Source organism: Agelaius tricolor, unplaced genomic scaffold, assembly GCF_023055355.1.
Source record: "Agelaius tricolor isolate 1412-34295 unplaced genomic scaffold, bAgeTri1.0.p SCAF_14, whole genome shotgun sequence".
In the NCBI taxonomy this organism is placed as follows: Eukaryota; Metazoa; Chordata; class Aves; order Passeriformes; family Icteridae; genus Agelaius; species Agelaius tricolor.
The window spans coordinates 3523931-3549497 of NW_027269274.1; the positions used below are offsets into that span (position 1 = coordinate 3523931).

The 25567-nt window shown below is 44.6% G+C and overlaps 1 protein-coding gene across 1 annotated transcript; it reads right to left on the reverse strand.

Moving 5' to 3' along the window:
* Positions 1 to 3579: 3579 nt before the first annotated feature.
* On the reverse strand, positions 3580 to 24795 carry GXYLT2 (glucoside xylosyltransferase 2). The gene is made up of 7 exons (XM_071439334.1): positions 24464 to 24795; positions 18344 to 18533; positions 18011 to 18142; positions 12102 to 12353; positions 10612 to 10735; positions 7527 to 7699; positions 3580 to 6994 (listed from the first exon to the last, which is right to left on the reverse strand). The coding sequence occupies exons 1-7, from the start codon at positions 24643 to 24645 to the stop codon at positions 6812 to 6814; spliced, it is 1236 nt and encodes a 411-aa protein (XP_071295435.1). The 5' UTR covers positions 24646 to 24795; the 3' UTR covers positions 3580 to 6811.
* Positions 24796 to 25567: the final 772 nt, after the last annotated feature.

Genomic DNA, 25567 nt, shown 5'->3' on the forward strand with positions numbered 1-25567 from the left:
GCGGCCGTGAGGGAGGGGCAGGGAAGGCGGCGGGAAAAGCGGCGGGAAAGGCTCGGCCGCAGCGCCCGCCCGGCCGAGCGAGCGGCGGGCACCGCTCCGAGCTGCGGGCACGGTCCGAGCGCGGCTCTTCCAGGGCTTCTTTTCCGGCCGCGGGTTATCGTCTTCCTCATGCCGGCCCCGCCGTGCGGATCCTCGGGGGAGAGAACGCGGAGCCGTTTCCCCTTCACACGCCGGCCCCTCAGAGTTCTTGCTCTTTCCTCCCCGCTCTCAGGCTGAGGGTGACCGCGCTACCCCCTGTTTGTGCAAGGACGTGCTTGTCTTTTTATTCTCAAGATCATCACAGAAGATCCCCAGTTGGAAGGGGTCCACCATCCAGTCCGTGCACACACACACACACCCCAACAATCCCCCCAGTGCATCCCTGGAGCAGTGTCCAAATGCTCCTGGAGCTCTGGCGGCCTTGGGGCCGGCACCATTCCCTGGGGAGCCTGGGCAGTGCCCCACCACTCTCTGGGGGGACGAATCTTTCCTTAATATCCTGCCCAAAGCTCCCCGACACTTCAGGCCATTCCCTCGAGTCCTGTCACTGGTGACGGGAGTGAAGACAGAGATCAGTACCTGTCGCCTCCGCTTCCCCTCATGAGGATGCTGAAGATCCCAGTGAGGTCTCTCTCCCTCCCCTCAGACTCCTCCCGGTGCTCTCCTGCCCCTCCCAGCCTGGCACATTCCCCGTGCTCCTGGGACGATCCGATCCCCTCGCCCACCCTGTGCCAGCTCTGGGCTCTGAGGATGCGAAGGCCTGGCAGAGCTGTCACTCCTTCCTGGCCAAGCTCCCGAGGTGAGGCAAGGAGCAGACAAGAGGCTCTAGCCCAGGCCCCTCCACTAACTGGGAAAGAGCTCAGTTCACCTTTTGCACCAGTTCTCTTTTCAAAGCTGAAACATTTAAATGTAATCCTAGGACACAAAAAGCTTGTAGGTAGTTTCATCATCAGTTTGTTGTGTGATCTCAGGCAAAGGGGTGAGGCAATCACACCTGAGCTTCTTCATTAATGAAACATAAATTATAATTACTCCTTGTAAGGTATTTGACACACCTTGTAATAAAAATGTACACAGAGAGGATGATTTCATTTTGTGTCAGTTCCCAGCCTGCTTGTATTCACTGAGACCCAACAGTAAGAAAAATCACCTAGTTGGGGAAGATGTGGTCATTTTAACATCTAAGTAAAGAACAATGAGAAACTGTTTAACAATCCAGTTTTTTTTTTTTTTTTCCTTCCACTAAACTTACACAAAGCCTTGTTAAGATTTACGTTTCAGATTTAAAAACATACTTTTTGAGAGTTATAGGCTGTTCAACCCTTGGGCATGGATCAATAATTAAAATTATTTGTGGTGTAAGACCAGCAGCTACTTCTGCTCTCAGTAATGAAGCTTAGATTAGGTATCTAGAGAGCCCTGACCCAACTTGACTTAAAGCAGTTTCCCTTCACTGAAGCGTGACAGCAATTTGTAAGGTATTTCCACCCAGTTTCAACCAAAATTGATTGTTGTGCTTTGAAACAATCTGTAGCAATTCAATACAGCATTCAAGCAAGGGAGATGCAGCAGAATCCAGGGAGAACAATACGAAAATGACAACAATCTTATATTTCAAGACCCACTTAGGTCTTCAGAAAATACTGTACATCGATACACATCAAAGGATTTAAAAAAGGAGCATAGAGATTTTGTTTGGTTTGTTTAAATTTATAGCTGCAGAACCTGAGTATGGTACAATAACTTGACACTAAAAATCATGGATCTCTGGAAGGAAAGTTGTTTTTTTTTTTCTTCAAAGTATATCACAGCCACCTTGAGACAAATTATGATTCTCCTCTGAGAAAATGACTAAAAATCTTTATTGTGCTTTTAAAAAATCTGGAAGACTTGGGAGTATCGAAAGATGAGAACAGCTCACACACAGTGCCCAAAAAAAAGAGGCTGAAAAGAGAAAAATTGTATTTGTGGGAGCTGTTTCTTTTGAAAGATTACCCACAGGAGATACAAAAAAACCAAGGAATGTGACAAACATTCCAGGCTTTACCTGGCTCAGCCGCTGGCCCCAGCAAGTCCCCAGGGATTGTCTCCTATTAATCCAAGAGCCTGTGGCAAGCTGACCAGCAGTTTTCTTTCCAAGCTGTATTTCACATCTTCCTCCCAGTGCATCCCTGGGACAGGAGCTTCCTGACATCACTCCACAAACTCTGGGACCAGCCAGACTAAAACCAGCCCTGTTTGTCATCTGGAGCCTCAGGTGTGAGAACCAGGGTGCCCTTGGGAAGCCCTGGGCAGAATGGGAAGGAGATCTTTCCCTGAGGGTGTGAACCCTGAGAGGGCACCTGCTGTGCACAGTTCTAACCCTCACAGGAGGGAGTTAACATTTGCAGGATTCAGGAAAAGATGCTTCTACAAGAACAGGTCTTTATAATAAAGAGCCATGTCATTTCTGTGTCCCAAAGCTATACATCCACACTTTTGGCCTATAGTAGAGTAACAGCAGCAATTAAGGGAGTTTACAGAAATGTGAAAGTCAAACCAAAATATTTTACCTCAAAAGAAAACATTAACAAAGCGCTTTGTTCATCTTCCATGCTGATTCTCAATTTGGTGTTTTGTCTCCATTTTCATTTCAAAGGAAGTGTTGACAGTTTGGTTTTTATTCTGATCCAGAATGAAAGCAAAATTTCCAAACATCACTCTTTCTTTTGAAGCTGAGATAACAATTCCTAGTCTCGTGCCAGCAGGAGGTGCAGGCTGATCCCAGCACACACGAGCACTTGGCCCAGGAGCAGTGGGAAATGTGATCCTGGTGACTGCCCCATCCCATCCCATCCCATCCCATCCCATCCCATCCCATCCCATCCCATCCCATCCCATCTCACCTCTGGAGGGGTGCTCTCTCTATTTCCTACCATCACATTTTATTGTACCTGATGGAGAGGGGAAAAGGATTCTCTGAGAGTTGATCAAGTGTCAAGATTTATTTCTTTCTTTAGTTGTACTTTATTCCCAGCTAGGGAAATCTCTCCTCTCCCCACAGCAACACTGGCTGGAGGCAGGTCTGCAAGTGAAAGCCCTGGCTCACCGAGCAGTGTGACTGTGAGTGTGTGACACACCCCACACACCAGAGCCTTCCCAGAACCCACACAGGGCTGGGCTTTCACAGCTGGCCCACCCCTGCCCATCCATGCCAATGACAGTGTTATCATCCTTGATTTCAGAGAGCTGAGGCTGAGCCCAACATGGCACCCAGCTGGGAACAGTGTCAGCACCAGGATGTGGCTGGACAGACAGCCCAGCAGCTTCTGTCACACAGAGATGTCACAAGCAAGGACAGCACAGCAGTGACCACAAAATAACGTCCAAAAATGCATACAAGGAGGAGGGAGGGGAAATGATGCTAAATGACCTCCAGAGAGTGAAACATTATGGAGAACCAGTAAAGAGTACCAGATAAAACTCCAGTTTCCTTTGAGAGAAGGTTCTGATCTATGCTCACTGTAACACAGCTGGAGCTGCAGCATGACACACGAGCACTTTGGGGGAAGTTAAATGTATTTATCTCTTTATATCCAATATCAGACTCTTTCACTACAGTAAAACTGTAAAAGAGGAACATTTATCTGTGTTCCCTGCTGTCAAACCCAGTATACACACACTAAAACATCACACCTACAAAACTCTATCCCAACCAGACCAGCACAAAATCTTGCATTTAAAAGAAAACTAGCAAATTATAGAGCTTGCTTAAAATTTCATTTATTTGTATTGTAAGCCAAGGGATCATCCTCAACTCAGAAATGCACTGCTCAGCCTCCTTGGGAGTTGTAACAATCAGTGCACTTGTCAAAGAAAAATCCACAAGCAATTCAGTGACAGAGAAAAGGGACATTTTTTACACACAGGCTCGTGCCGTGCACACACACGCACTGAGCAGTTTCCAGTTTCCCTTGTAAGCAAAATGCTGGTGAGCTCTATCCATTATACCACTGGAAATAACTAAAACACAGGAGAGGAAGGGGAAATGAGGACATAAAGTCTTAGTAAGTATTTACACATCCCATTATTAAGATAAATGAAGGCTAATTAACATGGAATTAGCCACAAGTATGAAATACAAAATGAATTAAAACTGGTTTCTAAGTAAGATGAATATTACAATCAACTACTGTTAAAAATAAAATATAACAAGGTTTTGGAAGCTGTAGTGAAATATAAATTAATAATTCTAACAACAACAAAAACCAAAGTTACATAATTGTTTTAAAACACTTTGGAGAGCTCCAATTATTGCTTTTTTCCTCAGAAAAAGCCCAGCAGGGGGGAACCTCCCCCATTCTTCCTGCCAGCTGATATTACATTAACAAGAGTCTTCATGTTAAAGCAAGTACTTCATATATTTAATAGCTGTTGAGAACACAACTCAGTTCTTCCTAAACAAAATGCAGCACCTCCTGTGAACATAAAAAGCACTGCTTTAATCTCTTATCAGTTCATATGCAATAATGCCTTTGTTTTGTAATGAATTCCACTCCTTCATTTGAATATGCCTGTAGTTGCAGGGTTCTCTGTGCTGAATCACAGCTTACACAACCTCAGCCTCCCAAACTCCAGAGCCTCAGCACTGGGGCTGCAACTGTCTGGGCAGCAACACTGTGCTCTGCAGCTCTCTGTGCCTTGGAGACACCATGGAAATCAGGAACTCAGCCTGCCCAGCATGCAGCTCCACCAGCTCCTTAGACCTGTGTCAGCTTTACCCTGACACTTGAAAATAAAGACCAAAAGCAAGCTAATACTTTATACAAGCTCTCAGAATTGCTGGCCTAAAGGTTTACCTGTCATACATTAGTTTAGACTTTTGAAATCAGCAGCTTTACCTTCTTTTCTGTGCCTTCTGGTTCTGAAATCTTCAATGCTCATTTGAGTTACATTTCAAACTTCTCTCAGTAGGTAGAAGTGTACTCTTGCTTAAAAATTGGCAACTGAAATAGAAAATCCTAAGGCAAGTTGGAAAGGCATCTCTGCTCAAGTTTAAATGACTTTCTGGGTCCCAGGCTCTCAGTCACACAGTCGAGTTAGCTGCCTCTGTCCTTCACATGTCAATTTACACTCTGGTGGCAAACACTGTGAGATAAGGGCTGGAGTCAGAGCACATTGTTTAACCACACTGTGATTACGATTTTCAGCAGAGGTACAAACAAGGTTTCTGTTCCTGTCACTCCTGTGAGGTGCTGCAGTTCTGCTGTCCCTTACTCCAAGGCCCTGTCCCACTGCTTTCCTGCTCAGCTGCCTGGAGCCCTGCTCTCTGCCAGGCTGTGTCACACACACTCTCACACTGCAGGGCTTGGGAAAAGCTTGGGATTCCATCCCGTGCACAGGCTCTTATCTGGCAGCCTGGGGATGGCACCAAGGTCCTGTTTTCCCTCCTCTCAGGAACTGCCACACAAGGAGAGAGAAATGTTGAGACAAAAGGGAGACTCCTGGTGTTTTCATATGAAACCCTGACTGGATAGGGGAGAATGCCCAAAATTGCAATTCCTCAGAAATCCTGTTTTAACTTTGGGACCATATCCTTTCCCTCCCCACAGTCCCCAAGAATTTCTCTATAACAATGTATGATACATGTACAGGATATCCCATCTGTGCCAGTTTTCTTTTCATTAGGGGAAGGCTCCATTATCTCACCCAGCTCCTACTTTGCCTGTTAGATACAAAAATGAGCAGGTCCAAGTAATGGCTGATGTTTTCTGCTCAACAGACTTGAAAAGTAACATCATTTTCTCTGCTGCTTCCTTGAAGCACTCCTACACACACCCATGGGGCTTACACCTAGAAAATACCCTCTGGGAGTCTGCTCTTGGATCACTGCTCTTTAGGAGTGAGTCTGCTCTTGGATAGCTGCTCTGCAGGAGTGTCCTCACTTCCAGTTCCCCAGGGAATGGTCCCAAGCATCTTTCAGCTACTGCAATTTAAATAAGCTCTTTGTGCTTATCACAAGATGATGATCATACCTTGGAAATTTAAGCTAAATGAAGTATTTTAAATAAACATCAAAGCCATTTTGTATCCTCTTCCACTTTGAGGCTATTCATTTTGATCCCAGCATAAAGCTCTCAACTTCTCCATCCCTGGAAGTGTCCAAGGCCAGTTTGGACAGGGCTGCAGTAACCTGGTCTAGTGGAAGGTGTCCCTGTCACCATGGCAGGGTGTGGAACAAGATATCCCTGATGGTCCCTTCCAGCCCAAACCACTCTAGAATTCTGTGGTGCTGTGATCCCAGAAATGGAACTTTCAGGCAGAAATACATTTCCATGCAGGAGAGGGGAGTCAGGGGCAGCACTGGCCATCATCCCCCAAGGCAGGGATGGAAAACTGTGTGGCAGTGGAATACTGCCTTCACTGTGCAGGGAATAGCACTTAAAGAGGATGAATCAACAGTACCTGGGTTTGTACTCTTCACTGACAATAGTCTTGGACTGTGCCTCGTGCAATTCACATTACCAAGCCAGAGAATACATTCTTAAACTGTAAGGGACTGGGGTGGCAGGCCACAGCTGTATTCCACAAAGAAAGGATTCTCCTGCTGTTCTCAGCAACAATCTCAGTAGGCTTCTAGGATTTCCTGCTTTTTGTAATTTCAAGGGTAATTAGAAAATTGGAAAAAGAAATATTTTAATTCTGAGTTTCAGTAAAAGAATTCATATTCTTCATTTATATCCTTCATGAAATGGAGTACAAGACTTATAACTTCTGTGTAAGAGAGCTACAGTTAGTATTTGTGGTTAGCCCCCAAGTACACAATGACACGATTTTCATACACCTTCTTCATTGTTTTCTCAATTTGCTTCAAAAATACTTGTGGAATTCTCCCACATAAAGTGTGCACTGTATCCAGAAACCTCGACTGCAGAGGGTAGTACAAGGACTGGAAGAGATTGTCTTCAAATGGAAACTAAGGAAAAGAAGCAAAAAAGAATTTTTAGTTTTCACCTGCTGAGTGTCACCAACCCCATCACTTCACATCCTGCCTGCCTGAGAGTGTGCACTGACAGGAATTTTATTCATGTGAGGATTCTGTAAGGAAACAGGACTTTTGGGAAGCAGAGCTGTACACACTCAACATCCCAGCCGTGCCTATGGACAAGCTTCTGCTCTCTATGTGCCTGGAGGCCTGAGGTGCTCAGGGAGAAAAAGCTTTCCCGGGAATTTATGGACCAGAGCTGCAGCCCCAGCATGAGAAACTCCACTCCAGCTTTTTCTATCTTCAGTACTACAGAAAAGCAACTGATCAGCCTTTTTGATTACTATAATACAACAAAGAAATGTTGAAACCACCTCAACTGCGTGAGAAGCCAAAACAACCACGTTCATTTGTGTCTGGTGGGTTTTACCCAAACACAACTACCCATCCTGATGGCTGGCAGAGCAATGTGAGTGAACCCACCCTGGGGCACAGGGAGTGGCTCTGAGGATGCAGCACTTACATCCCGGATCACCTCGTAGAGGGCCTTGAAGGTGGGCTGCTTGTCGTCGTGGTAGACGCCTCTGTTGCCGTGCAGGATGGAGACGCCCTCCTCCTCCGCCCCCCTGCAGTTGCTGCCGTACATGCAGTGGTCAGGCCGGTAGTTCCACTGGCAGGGGAACACGTACAGACACTCTGCCCACGCCAGCAGGGCACAGGGAAAGAGAGGAGACACGGCAGACGAGGGTTACAGCAAATTAAACCAGCCTGGCACCCATCATCGGGGAATGCTCGGTCACATCTTTTGCAAGTAGCCCCAACAGAGACACCTCCTTCCCTCATGGGGGACTCCACTCCCCAGCTGCTGGTCCTGAACTGTGCTGTTTGCTGGGTCCCCAGGACGAGGGAGGAATTGAGAATCTGACTCCATGGTCTTAGAAGGCTAATTTATTATTATATTAAATTAATGTTATATTATATTTATACTATATCATATTTATATTGTACTATATATAATATACTAGATGTAATATACTATATATAATATCCTATATATAATATACTATATATAATGTAATGTAATATAATATAATATGTATTGTATATAAAATACATTATATATTATATATTATATTTCTATTATATTGTATTTATACTTATATTTATATAATATTTATATTTATATTGGTATTGATATTTATATATATTTACATTATATTACATTATATTATACAAAAACTATCCTAAAGAATAGAGAAAGGATACATACAGAAGGTAACAAAGAATGATAATGAAAACTCATGACTGCTTCCAAAGTCCTGACACAGGTGGATGGTGATTGGTCATTAAGTCAAAACAATTCTCATTAAACCAATGAAACAACCAGCTGTTGGATAAACAATCTCCAGACCAAAGCAGCCAAACAGGAGAGGAAAATGAGATAATATTGTTTTCATTCTTCTCTGAGGCTTCTCAGCTTCCCAGGAGAAAAATCCTGGGCAAAGGGGATTTTTCAGAAAACATGACAGTGACACTGAACAGACAGGACAACACGAAGTCTGGGACTGAACACAACCCAAGGGAGCCCTTCAGAAAGCTGAAGAACCAAACCGGAGAGCACACAGCAGGTGGCAGTGTCCAGCACCCCCTCCATAGGAAGGAGTCTCTGGAGTGACAGGAGCGACTGGGGAAGCACACACAGCAGTGGGGCCATGAAAAATCCAGACTCCTCCTGAAGCCAGCAAGGGAAAACTTACAAAGTATATCCAGGGTTTGCTGCTGAAGCTGTCCCAGAGGCCCTGACAATTTGTTACACAGCAGAGTATAAGGGCTGGTGTATTTTATCCACAGCCCTCCAAAGAATCATCATCCATTAATTTCACAGGTCTAGGTTATTTAGAGATGAGCCTAATTTCTCAAAAGAGCTCATAACTCCCTTTCTCCTGGTGATTTTTTTTAAACTCCACGCACACAGTGCTTGCAATCTGCTTGTCATAAATCACTCCAGTCCCTGCAACCTTTCTGCCTTGGCCCTGGGGAACAATGAATGATGGCTGGTGCCAGCAGGGCATGGCAGAAGCACTGAAGATTGAATTCTTCCCTTGGCCTTTCCCAGCTTCCCTGGAAGCCTGCAGCTGGTCTCGTGTGGTTCTTAAAAAGCAGAAGAAAAACTTTCTGACCTTTTCCTCCCTTAGGGCCTCTCCAGCAGAGTTCTCCAGAAAGGGAGAGCAGTCTTTGGAGATGGGCAAAGGAAGCAGCTCCTCAGGCCCAGGGAACAGAGCTCTCTGTGGTTTTAACTCTCACATCCATAAAAAGGCAACTGCAGCAGTCTTGGCCAATTCCCCTCCCCAGCCAGTCTCAACAACCCAGAGCTGAAAACCCCAGAAAGTCCAGTTTTCAGTGCTAATGGTACACAGTTCTTTCATTTTCTTTTCTTGAGCAGTCTGGTATGACACAATTCATAAAAAAATTCTTTACCAGTTCTGAGGAAAGGATAGACTGTGGTGCAGAAGAGTCTCCACATGTAGCTTTGATAGAGAACACTCAACACAATATTGAAGTTTTTTTTGCAGTCTTTGTTTTTTCCTGCACACTTCAGTGTCTGACTTCACAACTAATCCAGCTCCATACTTTTCATTCTCCAGGAGACCATGCTCCCATAACATTTGTTTCTTTTTGGAAACTAATTCCCACTCTATTTTTCCCTAGGACTGGGGGTAATCTATGGGACATTGATGTTTGACATCTGTCTGCAGTAAACAGATGTTTGCCTTCTGCTTTGCTTCTCCTCACTCCAGCAGTTTGCCTGGATTTGGGTATATCCAATTACCTACCCTGTGACTCCTCAGAGAAAAAGAAATGGGAGCAGAATAAATAAAGATAATTCCAAACTCGGTTTATTCTTAAGATAAGTTAAGGTGACAAGGTCACATAGGAAACCAGGAGAAGCAGTAGGGATGGATACTCAGCATCCATTCAGAAGCACAGAATGAGGTTCTCAGCTTCTCTGGGAAGTGTGTGCTATGCTCCAGTGTTTAAATCCCTGCATTTCCCACCAGCAGGATATCCATGACATCATCTGGTGCCTGCTGAGGCCAGGTCACTCAGCTCAGAGGCTGGAAGCTGCTTTAGGTGAGATATTCCAATGGCTGTGTCCACCTTCTGTCTATATTAGCTTTGTTACTTATTTGCATAATTATCACAAGTCAGCTGAATTTCAGAAAAAGTGGGTTTAGCTTTGCAGAAAGTTTGGCACTTTCACATTCAGATAAATATCTGAAATAAAAACATTTTTGAAGCTACACCCTGGAGGACACACACAACATGAACTTCACCCCTTCACTTCATCATTAATTTTACACCTCATTATTTTCTCAAATCTCCAGAAAACAGATTTATATATTCAATAGAACCAAGTCCAAGCCCCATTACCTGCAGCAATGTCAGAAATATTTTCATAGGTTATAAATCCTCTGAGGATGCAGTTACACAGTAACTCCATACCAGAGTATTTATGCATATTCTAAATAACGAATAGCAGTTAAAAAAATCAAGCTCAAGATATTTCCCTGACACAGATAATGAAGACTCCAAGAATCATTCCTTACCTGGGTTAAAGTAAAAAATTATATTTAGCAGATCCTGGTCTCCCCATGTGATGTAATTTTTGTACTTTTGGTACAATGGATATAACATTTCCTCCCAAGTCAAGCCACCGGGTATCAAGCTGTTCTGCAGGGCAGGAGAACAGAAGCAAGGGGTTAAAATCATGATCAGTGCTGTGGTATCTGACCCAGAGTGGGCACACACAAATCTCTAAGCTTTGCTAAGTGATGTTGGACATCCAAAACTGAAAAACAGCCAGGAAATGTTGGACCTGGACAGGGCTGTAAGAGCAGAACTCACTGTGTTTATCTCAACAGGAAAACAAAGTCTCCTGGGCCCAGCTCTGATGTCAGCTCCTGCTATTCACAATCTTCCTATTCCAAGTAACAGGAGGGGAAAAAAGTGAAAAAGTGGAAAATGCAGGGACAAGGTGAAAACCAAGGTATAAAAGCAAGGAAAATGACACACTAAAGATCATCCTCCCTGGGAATTATGGTAGTAAGAGCAAAGCTTGGGGGTTTTTTCCTCCAGCTGTTCCAGTAACAATGTGGGAAACCCCTGGCATTGTCTGAGGAACCACTTGGGGTAAGCAAAGTTTTAGTGATTACAGAATATGTGCTCAACAACACAGATCTGTCATGAAAACGCTCCCTTCTCACTTACACCAGTTGACAGACTCACTTACCTGCAGCAGGATGCAAAAGTCTATTCACAACAGATGCAGAAATCACCAATTTCTCTGGATATTCACATCCAGCTTTTCAATTTTAAAAACAATACAGCTACTGAAGATCCGTGAGTTTATTCTTTCATGTATCTTTTCAGGGAAATGTAAGAAGTTGGGGAAGCCATTTTTAACACTGCTACCAGACTGCTTCAGCTGCAAATTCTCACTGCTCCAGCCTTGAGGAAGTTTCATTTATTTTAATAATCATGTTCACAACAGCTTTTAGTATATCCAATTATACATATTCCGTATTTCTCTGATTCTTTGTATTACGAACATCATGCAATTTTACACTGAGCTTTCCAAGATGTGAAAACATGCAGTATTTGCAGCAATGCCCTGACCAAGGAGAGGAACGATGAGGAGGACTCCATTGATATCAGAAGGCTAATTAATGACTTTATTATACTATATTATTGTATATTATATTACATTACATCTAAACTGAATCTGCCAAGCACTCAACTCTGCACACCACTGCCCAACAACTTGTGACTGTCACCCGACAGTCCCAACACACACACAGGACAGGCCCAGGAAACAAAACACCATCGCTTTGGGTAACCAATCTCCACACTGCATTCTACTTTGGCACAACACAGCTGCAGCAAACGATGAGAATTGTTTTGACCACTCTCTGAGGTTCAGAGACCACAAATCCCAGAAGTACTCTTGGGCAGACTGCCTTGCTTTTCTCTGTGAGGAGAAAAGCGGTGAGGAAAGCACAGCAATCCCGAGTTTGTGCCAGAGCTGCGTGTCTCTCACCTTGAAGCGCGCGCTGCGGATGCGCGTCAGGTTCATCAGCATCACGCCGGAGTTGAGGCCGGTGCTGCCGTAGTAGGGGTGCCGGGCGAAGCGGCTGTACCAGCCAATCTTGGGCATCTCGTGCTCGGGGGCCATGGCAGCCAGCTGGGTGGAGTTGAACTCCCTCAGCAGGTGCCAGATGTCATCGATGGGCCTCAGGAACAGCACGTCAGTGTCCACGTAAAGCAGCGAATCCACATCCTTTAAAATCACCTTTGGGAAACAAACCACAGAGGCGGCAAACACAAAGGTTATTGGCAAAAGGGACTTTTCCTTTAAACTGATGGTTTGGAAGAGGTTATTGATTTATCAGCTAAATGTAACTACACAGAGGAACAACAGTTATCAGATTATTGGCTTATTGCTTGCTGTGGGTTTTTTTTTAACTGCACAATAAAGCAGCTACCAGAGCACTGAGGTTCTGAAGCAGCAATTCACTGAGCTCCCAAAAATACCTGCAAGGACTACTTAGTACCTGTTCAGAAATTACATGTAAATAAAATGTATTTACAGGGCTATTTTCAAGATCTCCAGTGGCAGAAAGGGTAAGCCAGGTAACCCAGGAGACCAGAATATTTAGATTTACCTTCATATATAATTAATATATACAACCGTTTCACATTAATTAAGACAACCCCATTGATCACCAACATATGTGCATCCCCCTGAAGAACAAAATTTGGTTGTTAAACAGAAATGTCACATTAAAATACACCAGGTCGTATTCTGAGCTCTGTTACCAGATTCTGTATGAGGAATAACCGCAGTAAAGTTGGTCAGGGCAGAAGGGTGTAACTGCAGATTAGAGCCAGGATGTTTCAGCAGTTCCTGCTGACCATGTTCCCCCTTGTGGCTGCCCAAATCCTCACACGCTCCTTCATTAATATCCATGGTGGGACAATGACCTGGGGCTTCAAGTCTTTCTAAAGTAATAAAGATCATTACCTACAGCTGACCACCAGTCCCAACTGCATTCTCATTGCTCTTCTTCATTATTTGCTAAAACCGTTCAAAATTTCCTTAAGTACTGAAATTTTCTTACTTTGGTCTAGCCAAAACCCCTTTTACTTCTCTCTCTTTCTGTGAAAAGCAAACCCAAAAGGCTTTGGATTTTCACCATGTGGAACACAACAATCACTCTCTCATCCAACTGCAATGACATTAATGACAAACTCTCTTATTTATGCAGGTGAAAAGAAATTCTATCAAGGAAATTGGATTTTACATAAATTCTAATGTATTGTGACTGAGGATTACCTGTGAAATAAGAGTGAACAACATTAGGATTGATGGGTAAAAAAGTGGGTGAAAAATATCACCTCTAAGCATGCTCAACAGGAATCCACTAAGATGCCAAATGCCTGAGTAAAGACTTAAATGAGATTTTTCACCTGACTCAACACATTGGGATTCAGACTGACATTTAGTCAAGTTTAACAAATCCCTGACCTGTATTTCTGACAGGATAACTACATGTTCTTCCTACAGAACAGGGCAGGCAGGAGAAAGAACTGTCTCTGCATTTTAAACAAAAGTTAGGCTTACAACAAACTCTAAGTAAACACATTCAACACAGTCCAGATCTCTGCTGGATGGAAGATTATAGAAATACAGCATGTTCTCACAAAACCCTCACAAACCATCACGCAGAGGTATCTGTAAGTAAGTGACAAAAATTGTACAGCAATACACTAAGAGCTCAGAGCAAATATTTGCAGATGTTAAGTATCCTCAAGTCCAGTATTAAAAAACCAAACCAATAAAAAAGACAGGTACTGTAAGAATAAATCAATAGAAGACAGTCTGCAAGGAAGAGAGGTTTTCAGTTTAGGGATATCCTGGGTATTGTGTATTAATTATTCTGCAGCACCTAGGAGCCCTGATTCATAGGGACCTGCTGTATCAAGTCACATCAAATGAAAATGCATTAAAAAAAGAAAAACCATCCCCAAATTTAGTCTGAGACAGGAGGTAACACTGGAAGACAAGCAGAGCAGACTTTGCCTGTGGATCCACAGCACACTGCAGACCATTTAAGATTTCTGTCTAAGGGGGCCTTGGTCAAAAGGCAAATTGAGGCATTTTCCAGCAGGAAAAACTGACAACAATTCAGGGGGAAGTTGAATAGGTACCTACAGACCCTCCTCATCCTTCCCAAGTATAAGTGACAGCCTGGCCATTGCTTCTTCCAGCAGAAAAACATTCTTTCAGCAGCTTTCAAGACACAAATAAATCTAAATCTGTGGAAGTCCATGGACTGTTATAATTTTCCCAGAGATTCAAGAAGGTATTGCAGTTCTTTGTGCAGTGCCTACCAGCACCTGACCCCACCTTGCATTCCTCCTCTCAGGGTTCACCTGCTCTCCTTCCTGCTGGTTCAAAGATTCTTCCTCTCCTGTGTCCAAGGTGTTGCCCTGCAATGACACCCAAGTGCCTAAAAAAAGAGCTGTGCTACCTCCTTTAAGCCCTTCCCACTTTCACATGTTGAGCGTGCAGACTCCTCTAAAAGCTGCAGATGTCAGTTTGAATTGCTCACATCTCTCCTGGCTGTGCCTTGGGCAGGGGGGATTTAATTTCACCCACTGCAGCTGTAGGAGTTCCCCACTGAGCAGGAACTTCAGTGCAGGTTAAAAGTGACACACAGGGACCTGGAACAGGAGCTTTGCCAGGCTGTGTCTGGAGGAGCTCATGGGGCTCACACAAACCATGCAGACACACCTGGCAGCCTGGAATTTTGGAAAGGGATGGCCAGAAACACTGCTTGCTCTGCTTGTCTTCCCCTTGCTCTGCAGGCACTTAACATCTTAAAAGTGTGATTTTTCTTTTTTTTTTTTTTTTTTTTTTTTTAGCTATATAGAGTATTCTTAGTAAATCTGTCAAAAAGTTCTGCATAGAACTGGCTATATTTAGCCTGGCACTTCACTTAAATACTCAATTATCTGTAATTTGATTTCACAACTTCTGTCTCCATAGATTCTCCCTGTGTTAGCAAGGTTGGCAAAGAATAACACACTCCTGAGTAAACACACACTGGTGTACTGTGAAGCTGGGCTACCTAAGGGTTTGTGAGGGCTCATGTGGCAGCTTAGCACAGCTTTATCCAAAAGTAGGGACAAATCACTAAGCTTAATGCTAGAGTAACAGTGCCACAAAGTTGAGTTACTAAACCTCATTGTAGTAAGAGATTAACTCAAGTTACAGCAGAGACTTTTGTTTAGATAAGGCCCTGGCATCTATTCCCCCTGGGCTGGATACTTGAGCATCCCTCAAGAGGAAAGCTGTAACACAGGGATATTGCTAAGCTATCTTAAAAGCTCTTAAGTAGATTAAGTGTTTTGAGAAGGGCTCTAAATGTTCATCCAAAAATCATCCAAAAATCCCTTAGGCATTTCAGGATACTTTAGCTGATTGTTTTGGTAGCTCCAGAAGAGCAGCACAGAGACAGCTGCACCAGCCCTGAGGGACCAACATCCCTGGGAGCAGAGGATGTTCCTCATCTGCTGTCTTAACACCCGTGGCAGGAGTACAAACCAGTTCCCAGTGACTCCTAGTTTAATGCTGAAGTTTCACTCTGTGCTTACAAAAAGATCTACACATCTTCCTCCCTGTGTCCCTACAAATGCCCTGGGTGGTTTTGCTGCAGCAGAGTGCAGCAAGAGATTCTCTTGTGAGATTACACAGAGGCTCCATCAACGGCCCCTGCATCAAAGTGGCAAATGTGATCAGATGTCTCAGAATGCCTCTGAAAAATGCAGGATGCTGTACAGTCTTCCTGAATATTTTAGCATCCTGGCTAGAGTCAACAAGCTGGGAATGTGCACTTCAACCTGTGCCCAGGACAGAACAGCTCAGTACTGCAAAGTGCAGGCTCACATCCCACAGCTCTGCTTCCACCGCGGGGTAAAAGCACTGAAAGGTTCTTACCCCATTTTCCCTGAACACATTCCTCAGAGCCTCCTGTCCACTTTCACACGCCTGCTGGTGCTGCAGAGGAGATTTCTTTGGCAGGAAAGGCACTTGTGAATCAAAGACTCGCATTCCACTCGGGTTTAGCATTATCAGGAGCAGGACAATTTGCACAACTGAGAGCTAAGCAGCTGATAACTACTGCTCTCCTGGGCTCCTCCCGAAATCCAGGCACCTTTCATGCTGCTGCAGGGAAAAGTGCTCAGTACAGAGAAGGATGAAAAAAAACCCCAAACTGATATTCTGCTGGTATTTATTAAAAATAAAAGTCAAACTAGTTCTCTAAACAGTGAACTAGGAATGCTCTGCTCCCACTGTGTGCTAACAGTTCAAGTGGGATATCAGAACCCAGCTATCCAACATAAAAAACCAAAATAATGGCTGGAATTACCCAGAAACAGCCTAAGGTTGTGCCTGCCCGTGAACTCGAGCACCAAACCTTGAGGGTCCCCCAGGACATTTGCCACCTCAACTCTGATGACAGCTTGTTTATTGTACCCACATCAACTCCGTGTCAGCTGCAACCCCTCTTGCACAGCCCCTCCTACACAAAGCCATAAACCTCAGCCTGACCACACACAGCATTTTGCAACTGCCCCTAGAGAAGCAAACATCTACAGCTGCCCCCTCATTCTGCTAACACAACAAGCAACAGTCTAATATTCTTTAAAAGAAGTAACTGGAGAACTTCAGCAACGTGTGAGTGACAAAAAGGGATCAGTAAAAGCACTGCCCAGCATGAAGGAATCAGCATGAATGCATAACCCCTTTCTGTCATCAGAACAGTGGAGAGAAATGAAAATGAAGTCATTCCTATGATTAGTCCCCCAAAATGACAGAAGAACAGAGATTTCTGTTGATCCAGGACATCCTGACACTGTATGGAACAAGCTAACACTCAGGGACCATCTTCCAGGTGATACAAATATTTACTCAGGGGAGAGAGGATCCCTGCTGCAGTTGGAGTTACTTCCAGCCCATCTGGCCTTTGTGCTGTTGATAGTCCACCCCTAAATGGCAGATCAGCAGAACTGCTGACAGCACATATTTTCTCACATATGTATTCACAGGCTACATATCTGGACATGCAGCTGTCTCTGATTGCTTCCATCTGAGAGGGAAAAGATTTCTTTGTCCCCCCTCCACTTCTCCTGAGACAGCCATGAAGAAATCTGGATCATGTGAACAGCTTGTCACTTCACTGGAGTCACCCCAATCAACAGCAACCCACGAGGTATTTTTGATAGATGTTCTCAGTTCCACAGAAATTGCTTTATGCAAACGTTCTTTCAACTTCTGATATGCAAAACTGGTATCAACACTTCCCCTCTCTCCAAGTTTACAACACTGAGTATAATATAACTTTTCAGTGAACTTGAAGAGTCCAGGATAGACCAAGCTCTCACATGAAATCCAACTTCAAACACACTGGAATTACTACCTGAAGGGCAATTGTGACAGTCTTGGAAAAAAGAAGTAAAACTCAAGGAAAAGGGAATGCTGGGAGCATCAGTTTAAGGGCTAACATATGGAAAGGAAGATGGTGGGTAAAGAGGGCATATTGTAAAGAATGTTATTTACAAAAGGCACACAGCATCTACCCCAAAATATCTGCCCTGACAGAGTTCTCACATTTTCTCTGGAGTCTGGAGAGTGTGCAGAGCCCAAGAGGCTCATGGAACCAGAGACAAATCAGAAACACACATCCTTTGTTAGCCAGGAAAAAGCCAGGCTGGATTTCTGTGTTGTTTTTTTTTTTCTTTTTTACTGTGTCTTAAAGTTCAGACTAAAATTATCTTTCAGCAGATGTTTCAGCCTGAAAATGGTTTTAATATTATACCAGCAGAGCTTCCTTTCCGTGGAATTTTCCTGAAGCAACCTACTCAGAAATCCAGGTGCCTTACCGGAAGAAACAGGCGCTGGGCAGCACATGGTTTGAATAACTTTTTCCATTCCTGAGCATTTCCTACTGAGAAGGTTATTGGGTAAATGTTGGACTCAAACTTCTTTGTATATGAGGAAGGCCACTCCTTTAACTGAAAGACACGGTGGGAGGAAATCAGACACTACACCTTATTATAGAGCTTTTGTAAAAAAATACATGCATAAGGAATTTATAAGTGTGGACAGCAAGCAACGTGATCAGCTGCTACTTGCTGATGTTCATGTAATTTTCTCAGAGATTTAAAACTTCTAACTAATAATTTATTTATTTACCAAATGACAAAGAAGCTCACCTTTGTCTCAAATTCAGGCTTAAGGGAATCCTCAGCAAAGATGTGGAAGCAGAGCCTCCTGCTGCTGAAGAGAACTGCTGATTTCAGCATGATCAGGGTCTCCTCCAGCCGGTCCCCACATGCCACCACTGCCAGATGCATGCACTGCAAGGATGGGGGCTCCTTCGGATGTTTCTGCTCTCCAGGCTTCCTGAAAATTCAGGGATAGGCACACAAAAATTACTGAGGTAGACATGAAGAGAAGCCCTCATTAACAGACATCAGGGTTGGTTTTATTCTTCATCATTTTGCAGGGATCAGGGGTTTTTTTTGGTTACATATTTACAGAACAAGCAAATAGCATGGTAATTTCTGTCCATGGTACAGATCAACAGTGTTACAATTATAATGTAAAGAAAAAGGCTATTTTCTGTTATTCCTACATTTCTGGGTTTGCAAAAATCACTGCACTACAGACAGAGATGAAGCCAATTTCATAGCACCTTCACCTTGCTCTGTGCAAATGACAGCTCTTTCCCCTTCCAGAGGCCACAAAGCCAGAACAGAGTTACAGCTACCCAGCCAACTTTCTAACACAATGCAGATCACACAACTGCATCCAGCAACTTCATTTCCAAGCCCATAATGGCTACATTGGAAGAAGACATCCATACTTAAAAAAAAACCCCACTGCATCCATATGTAAATTGTTCTAACAGTTAATTAATTTTCTATTAAAGATGCATGCCTTAATCCTGGCCTGAAGGCACTGGCAGAGTTTCAAAGGACTGCTCTCCATCTCACCCCATGGAATCCATGAGACTTTGCTAAAATAGAGATTTTTGAAAACAAATATAGTCACATATCCCAGATGAATCAGACTATATTCCAAGGGCCAAACTGTGGGATTTTCACTTAGCACCCACCTGTGTGGGCTTTAAATACATTTCATCCAGATATAGGGAACACAGGAAGAGGCACAATGAAGCTTTCTGCTAGCCAGAAAAACGTGAAGACCTTTTGAAAGCAGTCTCAGTTCTGTGATTAGTGTGGAGGTAAGAATTGCATCCTCCAGGAATGCCTGCACCGTGGTGTCTCCACATTCCAACACAAATGGCACTTAGCCTCCATCACACAGGATGGAGCTGACCAAGCAACCAAATCCCAGGCACAGGAATCATTCCTGGAGAGTTCAAAAGGCAAATCATAGATCACTGCCTGCTCTGGACATACCTCTGAGCAGAGCACATCAATCCCAGCCCTGCTCAGAACACACAATTACACACACACAATTAATCACTGGAGTTAATGCTACAAACAGAAGTTCTAAATAAGGAGAAAAATGACAGTTTAAAGCTGTTATTATTTTTTCCAGACACTGAAGTGCTGCTCTGTGTAACAGCAGCATTCTACCCTTCAGAGTAACCCACCTCTGTGTAAAGGAACACCAGGCACTGACACTTCACTGACTGTACAAAGCAACACGTTTCATTAAGGGTTTAAAATCTTCTGCTTTAGTCCTAATTAACCCCCAATTTCACCAGTGTATAAATAATGGAATATTACCTCTATGTGAAGTGGTATTTACTTTCCAACCTATTAGTGTAAAAATTGCTGAATTATTGAAGTGAATAATTAGCTGCTCATACAGATCACCTTTTCCCCCTTCTCTCCATCTGCGAAATGTTTCCCCTTAATTGAGTCTCTAAATCAAGCCATGCACAGGCTGGGAGCTGCTTTGATGTAGTTTCTGGCAATGGAATTCACTGGGAGAGGGACTAAACCCTGCACTTTTATTGGAACATTTCAAAACCCCACACCAAAGCACTTGGCTTTCCTGGGCAGTTTTAGCCACAGTGAGCTCTGCAGCTGTTTTGCAGTGAACAATCCAGCATGTGCAGACAACACTTCCAAAGGACAGACTCAGCAGAAGCAATGCCTGGTGAAAGCAGAATGCCTGGAAAGCCCATGGGAGTAGGGATAACAACACATAGACATCCTGGAGGAGAAAGCTGAGCCTTGGAGGTGAGGAATTTCCAACATTGCAGGGGTTCAGGAGCCTGGAGTGGCCTGAACTGGAATAAACATCCCAGAAAAAGGAGCTATTTGAACTACATCAGTCACAGTCTGGGACACTGAGGGCAATAATCAGTGAGAAAAGTATCAATGAGGTACAGAGGAACTTTGGGACACAATATTTTGCATCTCCTTTTAAGTGCATAAAGAAACTTAGAGAACAGAGGAAACAAAGGTGAGCTGCAATAGGAGACAGCTCCACAGCAGGATGCATTTGACTGCAATTTTAACTTAGGCTTTAAAAAATAACAATTATCCAGAAGCCTGAGAAGGGGTGGGTGTAGAAGAGGCAAAGTCAAACTGCCTGGAGGGCAAACAAGCAGATCATGGCAAAGAAGCTCCCAGCTCCCCTTCCCTGTTCATGCAGGAACCCCATACAGGGCAAGGAGAATGGAAAGGGCAGGAGGAACAGCTGGAGGGAAGGACATCCCTTAAAAATGTGCAGGACACAGCCAAGTTGTCCCACCTGTATAATGGAAAATGCTGTTACAGCTCTAAGAATTTCCCACCTCAAGAGATTCCCAAGACATCAAAAAGCCCAAAGATCCACAGAGTAATGCAATTATCATTAGCCAATTCTTCCTAACATTTACATTCATTCCTTTATAGATCAACTTGTCTGTTAGGAACAGTCTCTAGATGGATTTTGTAACCTAAATTAAATGTCTAAGCACACTGAAAGCAATGCAGAGACCTGGCCCCTAAAGTTTAACGTGTTTGACAAGAACAAATACACAAACTAAGATTAAGCACTCCAGAAAACACCACAAAATACTTGCAGAACACATCCCCATGCAGTGGCTGAAAATTGAACTCGATAAGATGGAGCACAATAAAATGTTTACAGCAAAAACCTTCCAACAATACAGAACAACTCCCATCCAGTTGCTCACTCTTATTTACTGAATACAATTTCTGCAGAAAGGCACTGACACAGCAGGAGCAGCCTGGGTGCTCAAGCACAACAGTGTGCATTCCTAGGTCTTAAAGTTTAGATTACATGTAATTTTCTTATTAGTCACAGCAAAGTGCCTCAAACATAATTAACCCAAAACCTGTCTAAATCAATCCAAATCCATTCAAAATAATGCATTCCCACCTCATTTCAGAGCCTGCTAATCTATTCAAGCCTTCAGATTTATTCCTGAAAGATAATGCATGCAGACACTTCCAAAATGCAATATAGATGTTGATGTTTGAAACCTTCTTTCCATTATGATCTCATTTACTTTTGCAGCACAAACAAGGGTAGATTTAGGCATTGTATCAAAACTGGTGATTCACTGAACAGGCTCCTTCCCTGACAGCCACCTCTGAGTCAACATCCCAACAACAGCTCCATGATGTGAAACACATTTTCTTGCACACTTTGAAATACAAACGTTTTTAAATCAACCTTTCTCACTTCATAGCAGTTGCACAAAACCAACTGGAGCTGCTGTCAATCCAAAAGTGGTTAAAGTTTCCACCTTCTCCTACCACTCAAAGGAAAGGGAAAAAGCCACTCAAAACCAGAATGGATGCTTCTCTCTCCTTTTATGAAGTGGGTTCTTTATGAAACAAGTATGAAATACTTGGGGTTTCAGCATGTTATTATCAAACTCAAGCCAAACTTGCATTTGTGTGCACACAGGCTGCACAGAAAGAAAAAGTATCTTGACAGGTTGCCATGCAAGGGATGTTTGGCATTGGAAAAGTTACTTTCAGGGAACCAAATGTGCTGGTGAAGGTTCACTTCCCCTGCCTTGCCACGCTGGTTTAAGAGAGAGCATGGTCACATCTGCACTTCAAATGTAAAACGATCCTCCTTCTTTTTAATACTTTGCACACATGGGTTTGGCATGTATTTAAAATTCTTTATATAAAAAAGTCTTACTGAAAGCACAGAACTTGCTACTTCCAACAGGAACGAGCAGTAAAACAACCACAAAAAAATCAAGTTTTCAAAGCTAATCATAAACTTACCTAGATTTGTCAAAATTATCTAATGACCAAAGCAGGACACACAAATGTCATTGCTAACATTTGTGAGGCACCAGCCAACTAATGATATGTGCCTACATTAAGCTTTATGTATAGCTTCTTTTGTGAAAAGAATTCTGCACTGCTTAAAACTTAAAACCTGATGTCTTCTGATATTATGGGACTACAGAAAGCAATATTACAAATCCCAGTCAAAATACAATTCATCTTCCCTGCACGGTGCTGATTCTCATGAAGCAAACACAAACCTAAGTTACACCCTTGTTTCTGAGCTGAGCCCAAATCCTGCATCCTCTGACAAACCACTTTGACAAAACTGAATTTAAATGTTTAACATTCAAGCTCTGTCAATCAACTGTGCAGTCTCATACAAGCATGTACACTGTGATCACCTCACAAGATCTTACAGTCCTGATCAGATTTGTTATTACCCTGAATGAATAGTTAAAGTGGGATCTCTTGCATCAAATAAAAAAATAACGTTCCTTTGCTCATAAAGAGGAATTGAAATTATAATCATGGCCTGTTTCTTACAATCCAAATTCAAACCCCCCACAGTGCTTTCAGTTTAGCTTGGATCAGGCTTTTTAAACCCAGCAGATCCCACCACCTGATGCCTTTCCAACAAGGTAAGCATCACCTCCACTTCAAACCACTTATGTCACACCCTTCCCACAAAAATTCTTTTTTTATGAATATACCTTCACCTGAATAAATTTTAGTAGTAACTAATATAACACAGAATCTTTCAGGAAATGGCTGAAGGGGAGCAACAGAATTGGGCTTCTCAGTTATACAAACTCCTGCTGGGGCCAATGGTGCAGGATGACACAGGGAAAAACAACCACCAAGCCCCATAAACAAAATTCTGAAGAAAATGCACACTTTGAATACTAAATTCCTCTTTTTTTTTTTTTTGCTGTTGTGTTGCAGACCTTCTAAAAAGGACTTGCAAAGTCAACAAATAATCAAAAAATTAGATAATGTCAAATTGTGAAACATGAAGACGCCACTGAAAAGTGCTTTGAAGTGGAATGGTTGTTTACACTCTCTGGCAGTTCCACACTTTCCCGGCTCCCTCCTTCAGTGTTCTTCTTGATTTCCATGATAATCCCAGAGATATGCCTTCAAGAAAAATGACTTCAGGAGGTACAGTTGCTAGTGGAAATAATCCTGCTTTAATACCGGCATTTAAATTCTGTCCGTGGCCCACTCTCAGCCCCAGAAAACATCTCCTGCATTCAGTGGGGTAACAATGCTGGGAGAAACCAACCGCTTTAATAAGTTAAGGAGTAAGAGCTCAAGAAACGGGAATAGTCTTTCATTCAGAACATCTCTGTGAAATCATGAATCAGAGACACAAAGACATACCAAGTTAATTAGATATATGAGGTCACACTGACCATAATATAATTGGAATGCAAAGGGGAAAACAAGTCCTCCACCCACTGAAAGCTGCCCTTTCTCAACTAATTAGTTTTTTAAAAAATACCCTGCCTGTAAGGTGCTGGGACAGGAAACACACCACACCACGATTTAAAGCACCTTTAAAGTTCTGCTGAATTAATTTACATCTAAAAAACATTCAAAACAAAAAGCTCGATAGTTTCAAACCTGCCAGTGCCTCCGCCGTTCGGAACCCAGCGGCAGCACAGGGCGATGAGGAGCCGCATTCCCTTTTCCCTGGCAAACCCGGGGAGCGCTCTCCGGAGGTGACAGCAGCCCCTCGGTGCCCACAGCAGCAGCACAGTGCCCACGTCCGCCTCCCAGGCAAGGCCAGGAGCGAGGGAAAAGCCGCTATTTCAGAACCTGCTCCCGGAGAGGAGGGAACCCCCCGCTCGGGCACGGGGAAAACCTTCCGTGGCACCTCTGGCAACTACGCTGCCAGGGAAAGTTTGTACTAGCGAACCTCAGCAGTTCGCAAAGGGTCTTTCAACGCCGATCGCTAGCGGGGGAAGAACATCTGGGAGAGAGAAGTGCCCGACGCACCGGCACCGAAGCGACACCGCCGAGGAGACCCGCGGGTCCCGCGTGGGGCCGTGCCCGGGCACAGTGGCCGGGGCACGGAGCCGCCCCCATTACCTGGCGCTGGCGCTGCCGCCGCCCGCGGGGCTCCTCCTCGGGGGGCTCCGGCCGAGGCGCGGCGGGCGGCGGGCGGGCGCGGAGGGCGCGGGCGGCGGGGCCGCGCTGCCCGCCAGCAGATAGAGCAGCAGCAGCACGGCCAGGCACAGCAGGGCCGCCGCCACCTTGCAGGGCCGCCGCATGGCCGGGTCAGCACGGCCGCATGGCCGGGTACGCACCGCGGCACGGCCGGGCCAGCAGCACCGCACGGCCGCGTCCCGCCGGCCGCATCGCCACAGCCCGGCCCGAGCGGGGACGTGGCCGCACGGCCCGGCCCGAGCGGCGCGGGGCGGGACGGGACGGGGCGGAGCGGGGCGGGCCGCGCCTACCGTACTGCCTGGAGTAGCAGCCCGGCCCCGGAGCGCCCGGGCACGGCCGAACGCCGGGCCGTGCCACCCCTGGGGGGGTGCAACTAACGCGGCACGGACCGCGGGAACTCAGGGGGAGCTTTGCTTTCATGGGTGGGCAGTGCTGCGAGAGCGTGAATGGGATCAGGAGAAAGTGGGGAAGCTCCTCTCGACAGCGCCTTTCCTCCGCCGGTGCTAACGGGGAAACCGAGCCTCCCTCCGCCTTGCTGCCCCGGTTTATCGCTTGCAGGCAGCGCGCACTCCTCATTCCATCCGCACCGAGGACAGGCAAACGAGAAAGTGCAATGAATGCTTGCAGGAGGAACAAGGCGCTCACTCACTTGTGGGTGCTTTTGTCCCCGTGTGACCCATCCGAGCCAGTCTGCCGTGGGACATCAGCAGAAATCACAACACTGAATTTCGCAGAGGTAAATCCTGCTTGGGGCCATAATCTGATTTACGACCTTGAAATGTACAAAATAACAGAAATAGACCTTGAAATGTACAGAGTGACAGAAACATACATTGAAATGTACAGAATGACAGAAATACAAGGACTCTTGCTGCCCCGTGGAGCTGGAGTACAAGCTGTGCAAAGAATGGAGACACCAAAGGGGAGAGAAGGGAAAGTGGAGCCCTGCAAGTTTAGTACTGGAGGAGCTTTGCATCCCTCTTGGAGCCACGGAAGGGACCCTGGCATTCACTTGGCAGTGGAACT